The sequence below is a fragment of the Acipenser ruthenus genome, chromosome 21 (genome assembly GCF_902713425.1).
Source record: "Acipenser ruthenus chromosome 21, fAciRut3.2 maternal haplotype, whole genome shotgun sequence".
NCBI classification, from domain to species: Eukaryota; Metazoa; Chordata; class Actinopteri; order Acipenseriformes; family Acipenseridae; genus Acipenser; species Acipenser ruthenus.
Window position 1 is genome coordinate 11,001,001 of NC_081209.1, and position 13,529 is coordinate 11,014,529.

Here is a 13,529-nt window from a genome sequence, read left to right on the forward strand (position 1 = left end):
AGTGTTGGTTCAAATCAGAATTTTTGAAGAGCAATAACAATATGATTAACTTAACACATTTATAAATATGTATACAATAATTATACAATATAAAGAATTAGACAGTATCCATCCAGATAATAAAAACAGCTGCTACTAAATATTAAAATGCACATGCCATTCTTATTAACCATATATTAGTTAATAGATGTTTGTTTTTTTTGTATTTATTATTTCTCATATCGGTCACGTCGACAAGATAATGTAGGGTGTTCCCCACGCATTATCTTTTTTTTATATATATATAATATGCACGTTATTAGACAAGACCGATAGTTACACAAAATATATACCACTGGTGTACATATTACACTCGGTGAGGATTCGGTCAATCGCCGAGAGGAAAAAAAAATCGGGATTTGAGCATTTACAAATTAGCAAAGAACGAAATGAAATGTTAATTTGGTCTTTGAGTAAATTATGTTGCTCAAATTGCGAATATTGAATGAACAGGAAATCCGTAAATGTCATTTATGAGAGACACGTCATAGATTTATTATTTAAGTATTTATTATTTATGCAGGAAGTTAGCACAACCAATTTAGCAGGATAGTGACCTCAAACACTCAACTTCAAGCGAATTTGAAATAGCGTTCGTAATGTTCTCGCATTGTTATTTAGAAATTACCGTTTTTGAGGAAACAACTAAAAAAAAGCAACTTTATTCATATTATAAGACTATTGTATACAAAGTATTTAAACTGCAAAATCAAATGTCTAAACATGTTCGTCTAATCACTGTTTTATAAGCGAAAGAAAGAAAGAAAAAAATATGCTTATTGATCGTTTAATGTTCTCAGAAATTAAAGAAAGCGGTGAACTACCACTTTTTAGAAAAATGGGTATGCAGACCCCATCAGCACCAGACAGTGGCTTGTGGAATAAAGACGGAGACTGCTTGACAGCAAGAAACCCTTCTTAAATGTTTTTATTTTAGATGATGACAACTTTGTTAAATGAACATTTTCAAAATAAACCATATTGAGAGCACTGAGCTACTGAGCCTCGTTTTATAACACCGTTTTAATTGTTTAGATAACAACAGGCAGGTCAAATTAGGAGGCTGTGTGGTCCAGTGGTTAAAGAAATAGGCTTGTAATCAGAAGGTCCCCGGTTCAAATCCCACTTCAGCCACTGACTCATTGTGTGACCCTGAGCAAGTCACGTAACCTCCTTGTGCTCCGTCTTTCGGGTGAGACGTAGTTGTAAGTGACTCTGCAGCTGATGCATAGTTCACACACCCGAGTCTCTGTAAATCGCCTTGGATTAAAGCGTCTGCTAAATAAACAAATAATAAATTAAAGTAGTTCAATCAAATTAGATAATATAAGAAACCATAATGAGAGCTCATTAAAAAAATCCCAGTTTAGATATAGAAACATAGGCCTACACATCACTGTATTTGTATTTGTTTTTGCAAGACGTGATGCTGTGGCATTTAGAAGTGCGTTGCACGCCCTCGCGCACAGAAGCACTTCTTGTTTGACAGAAGTTGTTGCACTTGAAAGAAATGGAGCCTTGAATCCTCAAAATCCGTTCATGAACTGTGCATTTTCTCAAAGCACATTCACCAATTTGATTATATCTCTTTACTCAAAGACCGAAGAAGCTGTCTCTTCTTTTATGTTTCTATCTTTGCTTGTTTGATATTTTCCATTTTGCACTTTGACCAAAATAATTTGCTCAAAGACCGAAATAACCTTGCATTTCGTTCTTTGATAATAAATGCTCAAATCACGAAATGTTATTTGTGTCAGCGACTGACCGAATCGTGACTGACTGTAACATGTTCATACAGAAGCAGCTTGAGAAAGTAAGAAATGAACGTTTTCTTTACATTAAATATATTGCTTAATTGTAGGCTGGTCTAGGTGTTTTTTTTTTGTTTTTTTTTTAACATCAGTCCCTTGTCGCTGTGGATTGAATGTAGAAACATATTGTAGCCTCGCGATCTCGGTTAATGCAGGCAGGCGCACACATGTAAATAATTGCGCCGTATAAATAAGTTCAATGTGAACTCCAGCAACGAAACCTGGAGTGTTAACAAGGCAATAAGGTCTGCCCAATTTTTTAATTGATGTTAACTGTTGAGTGTTTTTTCTGGAGTGTGCGTGGTATAGGCAGGCACCCACGCAATGGTACAACTCGTCACACCTGTGTCAGTGGTCCACTCAATGTTAATTGCCAAATCACTCTAATTAATGTCACTAGAAAAGCACCTGGACGGTATTGTTTGGTAGGTAACTGTTGGTTTGAAAGATGATGGCAGGGTTGTTGTGGAAATGTGTCGTGTTTGCGCTTTGCTGTGTACCGTTTGCTGCACCGCAGGAAGGTAATGTGGGCTACTGGCGGGGTTAGTGTGTTTTGTGCCTTATGTTTTGGTAGCACTGACTACCGGTAAATAATGTTGGTGTGTTAACATACTCGTTTTAGTGCTATCCAGACATTATGTCCTTTTGTGGAACACTTAGTAGTGCGTATTTGGTTATTTTAAAGAGTATTCAGGTACAAAATTAAACCTTTCATTACATGAACCCTTTAACAAAATAGTTGTATGTTCCGCTTTATTCCAAACCCGTTTCCCCTGTAGCTGTGAGTACAGCCTGCGGCGTGGACTCGGTGGCTGTGAGGGTGTTGTTGGATTACTCTCGACCGGCGTTGCCTCTGGACCCGAGTGGCCTCCTGCTGGGACCCTGTCCTCCATCCAGCAGCAGCGCCGGTAATAACATGGTGGTGTTCCAGTACGGGCTGCTGGACTGCCGCTTTATGCGCATGGTAAGTGGCTTCTAAGGGCTTGTATGTTGGGTTCACGTAAGAAGCGTCCGAGCTCTAATTCCACTGCCCCGTATTACGCTGTACACGCTTGTATAAACATACACCTTGTACTCGGAAGCTTTTTCTAGCACTGCTAATGCAATATTGGCTGTGGTTGTAAAGGCATGTTTAAAAACGAATATTTCAGTTGTCATTGACGCTAGTATGTGTTGCATAACTAAGCAATACAAACGTATTGGCAGCTGTATATTGTCATACTTGCTAGAACCAAAGCCATTGTGTTTATTTTGCTCTTAATTGCATTAAGCTACTTGTACTGTGATTCTTAATGTATTTGTTTGACTGTAAGTAGCCCTGGATAAGGATGTCTGCTAAGAAGTAAATAAGGGTAAATTCTTGTGTGTTTTATACTCTTTTCTTTAAACTAAATGCATTGTTTTGGCTTCAGGCTGTTGACATGCAGTGTGTGCCTTAACCCCAGTCTTGTAAAGGCTAACCTGGAGGTGTGTCTTACCCTTGAACTGCAGATGAAGTGTTTTAAATCTTTTTATCCATGTTTTGCTCAGGTTACTGCCAATGTTACCAGTTACATGAATGTGCTGACCTACAAGCCCACCCAGAGAGGCTTCTACCAGACTCCATTCAGTCAGGCTATTGTGTGCACCTATACCAAGTGAGTGCTGGACTTGGCTTAAACATGCTGTAACTCCTATGAAGATGTGTTAAAAGCCTCTGGGCTGTTCATGTATTCAATTGAGTATTTCATAATGTCTGACACTTGACTTAACAGTATGTAATTTGTGGATTAATTTTTTAGAACTTAATTTTGCAATTTTTTTACTGTATTATATAATTGGAGTTATTGCCTTCAATGGGGAGCAGTTAAAGACCCATTTTATGGCGCTGAAAGTTATTTGTGACATCAAATGATTTACTGCATTAGGAATTCTGGACCAGCTTCCTTACTGTGAAGGCAGCAAGAGTAAGTTTGCATTAAATATTGCCAATAAACTGTTTACAATTCAGTGTCTTCTGCTGAATGCAAATTGTTTTGTTGTGTTGCTGTTCTAACTAAAGCTTTCTACCTGTGTTCTCCAGACCTGCTGGCTGGACTCCTCCAGTGTATAACCCTGCACTTGGGGATGCCTCTGGGTTTGGGAAGCTGGAGTTTACCATGGGGATTATGAATGGTGAGTTTGCTGTCCTGCAATGTACACTTGGTCTATTGGCTTAGAAAGGTGTCCAGTGCAACCCTAACCTGGCAGGGGGAGCAGCCTGTGGTGCTCACTGGGTCACTTCCTCTAGTTAAGTATAACAATATTTTGATCTATTTCTCTGGTGCTTCTCTGTGCTGGCTAGTGAGATGAGTTGGGTGGGTTTCTGTTCTCATGCTCCCCTCCTTTGTCTCAGATGACTTCTCAGCCCCACGCACCTCCAGTCTGTTCTTCCTGGGGTCCCCCATCAACATCGCAGCTGCAGTGAAGCAGCAATTCCACATGCCGCTGATGGTCTACATGGAAGAGTGTGTTGCTGCCAGCACTCCAGAGCTGAGCCCTTCAAGCCAGACCTACCCGCTCATCACCAACCACGGGTAGATATTCACTGCAAGCTGTGTAGTAAAGGCACTATTTAAATCTGAATGTTTAGCACTTGGTAGTCCTGTTTGGGTTTAGGAAGGGGTGTTGAACGGTCAGCTTGGTGAACATGGCGTAAGCTCAGTTGAATGAATAACTGCCATTGCTGGGAATGCACAGATTGCAGCTTGGGTAGAGTTATTTTTAAACCCAGAGGTACAGAGGAGTTTTACAGGTGCTCTTTGAAGAGGCGAGTCTTGAGGAGGTGCCGGAATGTGGTCAGGGACTGGGCACTCCTGACATCTGTAGGAAGGTCATTCCACCACTGCGGAGCAAGGGTGGAGAAGGAGCGGGCTCTGGAGGCAGGGGAGCGTAGCGGAGGTAGAGCCAGTCTTCTAGTGCAGGCGGAGAGGTCGAGTGGGGGTGTAGGGAGAGATGAGGGTCTGGAGGTAGCTGGGTGCAGTCTGGTCAAGGCATCTGTAGGCTAGTACAAGAGTCTTGAACTGGATGCGAGCGGTGATCGGGAGCCAGTGGAGTAGCGTGGGCAAAGCGAGGCAGAGAGAACACCAAGCGGGCAGCAGAGTTCTGGATGAGCTGGAGCGGACGGGTGGCGGACGCAGGGAGGCCAGCCAGGAGGGAGTTGCAGTAGTCTAGGCGGGAGAGTACCAGGGCCTGGACCAGGAGCTGGGTAGCATAGTTGGTGAGGAAGGGTCGGTTTCTTTGGATGTTCAGGAAGAATCGGCAAGTGCGTGCCAGAGTGGAGATGTGCTGGGAATAAGCGAGGCAGGGGTCCAGGGTGACTCCAAGGTTCTTAGCTGAGGAAGAGGGAGAGAGTGTGGTAGATTCCAGAGGAACAGAGAGAGATCAGAGGAGGGAAAGAAAAGGTCAGATTTAGAGAGGTTGAGTTTGAGGTGATGCGAGTGCATCCAGGAGGAAATAGCAGACAGACGGGTAGAGATATGGGAGGAGATGGTGGAGTCAGAGGTGGGGAAGGAGAGGAAAATCTGAGCATCATCAGCATAGAAATGGTATGAGGAACCATAGGATGTGATGAGGGGGCCCAGGGAGCGGGTGTAGAGAGAGAACAGGAGAGGACCCAAGACTGACCCTGGGGGGGGGGGGACTCCTGTTGAGAGAGGGTGAGGTGTGGAGGTTGCTCCACGCCAGGTTACCTGGTAAGTACGGTTGGAGAGGTAGGAGAACCAGAGCTCCCCAGGTCAGCAAGAGATGATAGTAGAATAGAGTGATCAACAGTGTCAAGGCAGCAGAGAGGTCGAGGAGAATGAGGAGAGAGAGAGGCAGCTCGGACACACTTAAGTGAGTTGGTGACAGACAGGAGGGCGGTTTCAGTGGAGTGAGCAGAGCGGAAGCCAGATTGGAGAGGGTCAAGCAGAGTGGTTGGACAGGAAAGCAGAGAGCTGGCGGTGTACAGTCCGCTCGAGGGTTTTTGAGAGGAAGGGTAGGAGGGAGACAGGACGGTAGCTCTGGAGGGCGGTGGGGTCGAGGGTAGGTTTTTTGAGTTGGGGAGTGATAGAGGCTTTTTTGAAGGCAGAGGGAAAGATACCAGGAAGTAGAGAGGTGTTGAGGAGATGAAGGGGAGTAGAGCAGCAGCTTGAAAGAGGTGAGAGGGGAGGGGGTCCAAGGCACACGTGGTGGGTTTGTGACCCTGGAGCAGGGAGGAGAGGTCAGAGTCTGAGAGGGGTAAGAAGGTGGAGAAGGAGGGTGAGTTAGTAGGGGTTGCAGTGGGTGTTGGGGAGGGAGAGATGTTAAAGTTTGCGGATATCTGAGATTTTAGAGAAGGAGGCAAAGTCGTCAGGGGAGGTAGAGGAGGGAGGAGGGAGGAGGGAGGAGGAGGGGGGGAGGGTTTAGGAGGGAGGAGAAGGTAGAGAATAGTTTACGTGGGTTGTTAGTGGAGGCTTGGATTACAGATTGGAAATAAGCACATTTAGCAGAGGAGAGAGTAGAGGAGGAGAGTGCGGTAAAGGTCTAGGGCAGCAGGGAGTTTGGTTCTCTTCCATTTCTTTTCAGCAGATCGCAGTGTGATTCTTGCGGAGCGCAGAGGAGAGCCAGGGATGGGGAGGGGAGGGGCGAGCAGGACGGGAGGTGAGGGGCCAGAGGGAGTCGAGGGAGGAGAAGAGGGTGGAGGTAGCAGAGTCTACGGAGAGTTGTGAAAAGGAGTCGATAGGAGGGAGGTGAGAGAGAGCAGTGGAGGCAAGGACAGAGGGGGAGAGAGGTGACAGTGGGGGTAGGAGGAGAGGGGGGAGAGACGGAGAAAGAGATGAAATAGTGATCAGAGAGGTCAGGGGGGTGACAGAGGGTGGAGGGGCAGCAGGCCCTGGAGAAGGTGAGGTCCAGTTGACGGCCAGCTTTGTGGGTAGTAGGGGACGGAGAGAGACGGAAGTCGAAGGAGTGCAGGAGAGGGAGGAATCCAGCAGAGTGGCTGGGGTTGGAGAGATGGATGTTGAAGTCACCCAACAGGACAGTTGGGGTAGACAGAGGGGAGGGAGGAGAGTAGATGGTCGAGTTCATCCAGAAAGTGAGTGAGAGGCCCAGGGGGGCGGTACAGAACAATGAGCAGGAGTTGACGGGGAAAGGTTAGTTGGACTGCATGAAATTCAAAGGTATTGACAGAGTGAGGTGAGATCGGAGGGGACAGAAAAGAGTAAGGAGGGAGAGAAGACCCGTCCCACCTCCCTGTCCAGTGAGACGCGGGGTATGGGACAGGACGTAGAGAGAGGACAGGGCAGCAGGAGTAACAGTGTTATCAGGGGACAGCCAGGTTTCAGTAAGAGCAAGGCAATCGAGCGAGAGGTGGGAGGCAAAGGCAGATATGAAATCAGCTTTGTTAGCAGAAGACTGACAGTTCCATAGTGCACCAGAGAGTGTGCGGGAGGGGGGGAGAGGCAGAGAAATGAGGTTGGAGGAGCAGCAGCGGAGGGAGGGCAGAGGACGAGGATGGGAGGACAGAACAGGGATGTGAGACAGTCATAGCAGGACAAAAGGCACAGTAGGGTGGAGTTTAGCACTTGGGAGCACAGTCCTGCTTGGATTTAAGAAGGGGTGTTGCATGGTCAGCTTTGTGAACATGGCAAAAGCTCAGCTGAACTAAACTGGGAAGGCATAGATTGTAGCTGGGGTTTAATTTAGGTAAGATGTCCATGATTTGTGGAAACCAGCCCCAAGTTAAGTTCAAACTTTCCACTAGTGCACACAAAGGGTTGGCATGTAATCTTGCACAGGAAGTCTCCCTGGAACACAGGAAGTCTTGCTCGCTCCTTTCTTCTGGTGGTTGTCTGCAGTCCCTGAGTCCTGGCCAGTGCCTCCCCTTGCTCAGTGCTCTTTCTCCTTGCAGATGCTTTGTAGACGGACAGGCTGGCAACTCCAGGTTTCTGCCCAGAGTCCAGACCTCTGAGATCCGTCTGGTTGTCCAGGCCTTCAGGTTTACACAACTGAATACAGATGTGAGTATTTGATGGGTTAATCTGTTGTATTGGAAGTCTCGGGGCAGGTAGTTACCAAGATTCTCTACTTGTTTAATGAATTCTTTGAGTATCTGATGTGGTGCTTGTAATGTGCATAACCTTTTTGTAAACAATTTGGTTTCTAGAGCAAATGTTGTTGGTTTTATTAGTGTTCCTTTATCAAATATTTCCTAGGTCTATATCCATTGCCACTTGCTGGCCTGGGACCCTGCCCAGCTCAATGACCCCACCAAGAAAGCCTGTTCCTTCAACCAGAGAACCAGGAGGTAAGGACTGGACCCTGCTGAGGCTGCTCTCTGTACAAGGGGAGTGCAGGGCTGTGAGGTCCAGTTAACCAACACCACAGGGACACAATCAGTTCTGTGCCTCCTTACAGTTGTGTGGTGAATTATTGAAATGTGTTCTTGCGGTTGTTGGTAACTGGAGGAAATGAGGTGTGTGCACATGTCCCTAAGGTGGGGTTTCCTGGTCCTGGGGGACCCGTGTGTGTGTGGTTTGGTTCTCAATTGCTTAATTAGGCCTTTAAGCCAACTACAATTTTGAAGTAACTTAATTGGTGCTTTTTTTTTTTTTTTTTTTTTTTTTTAAAAAAGAGATGAAGACAATTAAAGGTTTAAGCACATTGGTTCAAATAATGGTTTGATTTAAGTGAGACCCAGCAGACACAGGGACCCCCCCCCAGCACCAGGATTACAGGAGGAAACCCTGCCCTATGGAACCACTTGTGCATCCTAAACAAACCTGGGTATATTATGGAACCTTCAGTGCATACAATTCACTCCAGCATTTTTACCTTCATGTAGTGGGTGTACAAATGTGAGGTCCAGTTAACCAACACCAATGACCCAGGATGAGTTTCTTAATCTGCACTATCAGTTCTGTGCCTCCTTAGTTGTATGGAGAATTTCATTGAAATGCTAGTAACTGGGTGGGAGTGGGGAAACCAACTTCATTATACTGCTCTGTGTAGAAGTCTGTTGCTGTGTCTTTGGGTTCAGTGTCCTGCTCTTGTGTTCCAGCTGGGAGCTCCTGGATAACCCTGGTCGGAGCTCTGTGTGCAGCTGCTGTACCTCCAACTGCAATCTGAGGAAGAGGAGGGACACGGGTATGAATTCTACTTTCTATGTAGTTTACACAGGTGGTGTGTGGGGTTTTTTTTTTTGGTACGGTTCTAAATTTTAACTTCTATGGTGAGTGACTGACTTTTAAAATGGATGGCAGCCAACAAAGCATGCTCAAATAGGTCTGCCAGAGCCTGTATTGCAAAAGAACCATTCCCCCTCCCAACCAGAGGCTGCTTGCTGGTACTCTGCTCAATGGCCTGTTGCCATCAGTTTTGCTTCTCTTGGGTAGTTTTCATCCAGCACCCTCTTGGCCTGCCCCCTGGTGTAGTGACTGGTCCTGCATGCTGTAAAGCAACAGGTCCTGTTTTCTAACCAAGCTCCCTTTCTCCTGAGCAGCTGAAGAAGGGCTGAGACACACTGCAGTGCTGGGACCCCTGAGGATCCTTCCTGAAGAGCTGTCTGCTGGAAGCCAGGAATTCTACCAGAGGAGCCCTGCTCTGTCACTGGAGGGTGAGCTCAGCCTGCAGTCTCCAAACCAGTGTGGACTTGGCTTCCTTGTCAATGGCTTGCATGACCTGATCTTTACAGTAGAGGTTCCCCTACAGTTGTTCTGAAGAACTTCATGCATGTTGTGTTTCTGCAAAGTTAATAGCATAGAACTTGAATTGCCACAAAGCTGTGACTAAGCTTTAATGTTCCTAGTGGAACAAATGGACATGGTCGGAAGGGGAGTGCAATGTCCCAAGTGTGCTTCCCTGCAAGTCCTAAAGGAAGAAACCCTTCTTGAATTGGCTACTAGGCACTGTGGAGAGAATGGCAGCCTTTCTTGTTCTTAACCCCTTCCTCCTACTCTCTCTCTTCTCCCAGAGCCCCAGCAGGCTCTGGCCTGGCAGCCTGTTCTAGCTGCTCCCCTGCTCCTGATGGCTGTCCTGGGAGCCCTGTCTCTGGGCTACTACACGTGTGTGTGGCGTCATCCCAGACTCTGCTCCAAGTCCAGCAGTGAGCTCCTCGTTCCTGTCCCCGTTGATGAAATGCACACGGCAGTTGGCACGGTTTTCAACACCTCGCCAGCAAGGCAATTCTGATTTCTTTTGTATGTTGAAATAAAACATCTGTATAACTTCTGGTCTTTTTATTCCAGTCTCCTTTTGTACTAACCCACTTCAATCAGGTCTCCAATATTTCGGTGACACCCCCTAAGGATTCAGAACTTCAGTTTTTCTCCATCTTTCTTTTGTTCTAGGCTAAGTACATCCCAATGTAAGTTAAGTCTTTTAACCTTTGTTTTTTTTTTTTTTTTTTGTTTTTTTTTGGGGGGGGGGGGGGGTCGGTGTAATCTTCAAACTGCCCCAGATACATTGTATGATTTGCTAGGAATTTTGTTTTGAAAGTAGGTTACTATTCTCACTGCACTCTTCAGATTTAAAACACCTATTTTATGGTTCAGCTTTTTACCATCTTGGAAATTACAGTATTTATCCAGTTTTTCCTGCTGGCATACATACCATTTCAAGTTCATATCTTTAGTTTTTGCTAACATTCTAATCTGATATGACTAACAGTTTACATTGCTTTGTCAAACGGTAATGTAATAAATCGCAGACCAATCTTATGCCCTGCATTGGAATCAGACTGGGTTACAGGAAAGAGGACCCCATTGTAATGACCCTCTTCGTCTCGGTAATACTACCCTTACCTTGTAATGAACAGTCCTTCCTGTTCTGTGCACAGTAATTGCTGTTAATCCTTCCTTTTAACAGTAGGGTTGTCTGCTGTGTGTTTTTAATTGAGCCCCAAGTACCAGACTCTGTTTTCAGATCTGTATAGGACAAACCCATGCTTCTGTGATGTGTGTTTTGCAAGTTACAGGAAGGCATTCCCATTTGTACCTTTTAGGCTCTTTAGTCCAGTGTAGTTTATTGTGGACGCACAGAGGACTTTGTTCAGTTTGCTTTTTTTATGTTTTAAAAATCAGATTGGAGTTTTTATCCTTCACACTTTGGGAGCTGCAGCAATAACATCTCATTGAATTGGTCTGGACGTGAACCACTAACCATACGGTTCATAGATAAACCACTCAACTAAAAAGCAAGCTCTGTAGTAGAGAGGTCAGTATTAACTCATCTGCTGCTAGGAGATCTCTTACACTATTAACTGTAACAGATGAGAATGTTACACTTAAGTTATTATACTTTTAAAATGTCGATGTGCTACCGTTGGCCCTCACAGAACCACTGTTTTGGATCAGTTAATAAGGGTTGTCTTTATCTGCAGAAATGGATAACCTCCTATCCCCTGACTAGGAATAGTGGGCAGATAAAATGGTAAGCTGGATCTTCAATATACAACAAGTACACAATCTCAACGTGTAACATGGTAGTAAATGCAGTGGTTTAGATTGTTGTGTGACTGATGAATATGCCTTCAGAATGTTAAGGAAGGAAATTAATACAGCAATTAGCACATTCAGAGAGACACGGTAATTACTGAGGGAATATGCATCATTTCATTACTGTGATCTGCGAATCATGACTCATTTTCAGCATGATGAGGCAATTTCTCCTTGTTTTTGGTTTTTAAACCAGTGAGCATATTGAACTAGCTTTCATGTGATGTGTGTTCTGCTAAGGAACTCCCTTCAGCTCACAGGAGATGTACTGGAAGAGCTAAGCAAACACATTGAAGCAGAACACTCATAAAAATGACTATTTTCAAATACAAATATTTCTTTAAACCTGTTTTTTTTTTCTCAAATTTTTTTTTAAAATATATATATTTAAGTGTCTGTTTTAATTTCTATAAGTCCAAAAACATTGTCCTAAAAAAACTTAAAGGGGCTAGCCCTATGAGGATGTGAGATCTACAAAAGGGACCAGGTTAGATACTGAACTGGGCCAGACCTGTAAAAATGGAATATATAAACAAGACACAATTGGAGCAAACTTGGCCTTGGGGTTTTATTTTAGTAGGAACTATCTGCTACATGAATAAAAAAGTGGGGGCCAAGTTTGTTTAACTATGAGGTTATGACATATGGCAGTTCAATTAAAAAAAAAAAAAAAAAAAAAAAAGTGCTACATTGCCTGTTTAGAGAAGTTCAAAAGATAATGTGAATGGTGCTGAAACAGCTGGGCTCACTGTGACCAATCTGTTCACCGGCCTGTTTGTTTCTGTGTTGAAAGTTGACTGCATACTGTGATCCCTTTGAAATTAGGAAGTACTAAAAGGAGCTGGCCACTAGGCTTCTGCAGGCTCGGATATTGCCAGGTTTATTCTGATAAAGAAATGAAAATTCATTCAATATTGGAGCATTGAGATGTTCTGATACTCCAGTAATGAATTTGTAACAGCAGGTGCTGTTTGTAAGGTGTCTTACAAGGCTAGGTCTGACTGCACGGTGATCCCCACAGTACAATGTATTTATTTATATCATAGTATGGTTTTATACAAATCACATGTAAGGATTGTTACATTTCTATATTATAGATAACATACAAAATATTTAAATATTTATATTATAGGTTAGAATACATAAAACTTTAACCAAGGAACATCTGTATAAGCATTTGATTTGTTTACACTTTATTTCATTTGAAGTGCACGGCACAGCATAGCAGAGATTCTAAATGTTACCACTAGGTGGCACTGTAGACTTTATTATACAGAAGAAATCTAATGAGATGCAACAGCATATTCTGCCCCAAATAAAACGAGTTAGCCAGGGACAGGAACAATCAGTCGAGTACAATCACAACATAACTACAGGCCAGTGGTATGTTCTTTTTTTCTCTTTTAAGAGTTTGGTGTAAGTTTTGTGCTCTCAGAAGGTATAATAGCACTGTCTGCAATGAGGCATCTCAGCCCTGGCCTGAGCACCCCTGTCAGACAGCCTCACAAGCACAGACTGTGGCAGGAACATTTAATCTTATTTCCTAAATGTTTAAACTTTACAATTAAATGAGTTTAAACATTTGTAACCAATAAAAAAAGACAACATGGGTACTACATTAATGTATACAGCTGACCTGTATTTGACATGTATATGTTGACTTTGACAATGGTTAAATGTTTAGCAACATTTCTAAATATGTAACATTTGGAATACATTAAAACTTTGAAACTCTAAACTATTTCATGAATACCAGTCTGTTACCAGTCTAGGCATTCACAGACACGGAAACACGTTTTGGGGATAAAATGAAGATGATACCCCACCCAGTCTTTCTGCATTCATAGAAAATGGATGACATTTACCACTGCACTTTTGGGACATTTTGCATATTAAAATATTATTTTTGAAGAGGGAGAGGCTTATCTATTCAGGAATACCAAAATATGTCTTAAATCAGGCATTTCTGTGAGGTTACTGGGCAGTCAATGTACTTGACAATAGATTTGTGAGATGGCTAGCTCATTAAAATCCTTTGCATGTATCTGAAAAGGGGATGGTGATCTCTTCAGGGATAGCAATGTAATTGGCAAGCAAGCAGACTCTACATGTATGATAGAGAACACTCTCCTGTTATGGAAGTTTTACTGTATTTAGACCCCATACGCAACTGAGCAGAAAAGTGGCAAATGAAAGTTAATGAATG

The 13,529-nt window shown here is 43.8% G+C and overlaps 1 protein-coding gene across 1 annotated transcript; it reads left to right on the top strand.

Moving 5' to 3' along the window:
- The first annotated feature begins 2,265 nt into the window (after positions 1 to 2,265).
- LOC131699078 (zona pellucida sperm-binding protein 3-like) lies at positions 2,266 to 10,063 on the top strand. Its single transcript, XM_058994818.1, has 10 exons — positions 2,266 to 2,371; positions 2,630 to 2,814; positions 3,381 to 3,487; positions 3,913 to 4,004; positions 4,225 to 4,405; positions 7,741 to 7,849; positions 8,045 to 8,136; positions 8,890 to 8,975; positions 9,331 to 9,444; positions 9,802 to 10,063. Exons 1-10 carry the CDS (start codon positions 2,299 to 2,301, stop codon positions 10,017 to 10,019), a joined length of 1,257 nt encoding a protein of 418 aa, XP_058850801.1. The 5' UTR covers positions 2,266 to 2,298; the 3' UTR covers positions 10,020 to 10,063.
- The last annotated feature ends 3,466 nt before the right edge of the window (positions 10,064 to 13,529 follow it).

Coding starts and splice junctions, on each gene's coding strand:
- LOC131699078 (XM_058994818.1), top strand. CDS start 2,299: ATGATGGCAGGGTTGTTGTGGAAATGTGTCGTGTTTGCGCTTTGCTGT. Junction 2,372..2,629: donor GTTTGCTGCACCGCAGGAAG/GTAATGTGGGCT, acceptor TTTCCCCTGTAG/CTGTGAGTACAGCCTGCGGC. Junction 8,137..8,889: donor TTCAACCAGAGAACCAGGAG/GTAAGGACTGGA, acceptor CTTGTGTTCCAG/CTGGGAGCTCCTGGATAACC.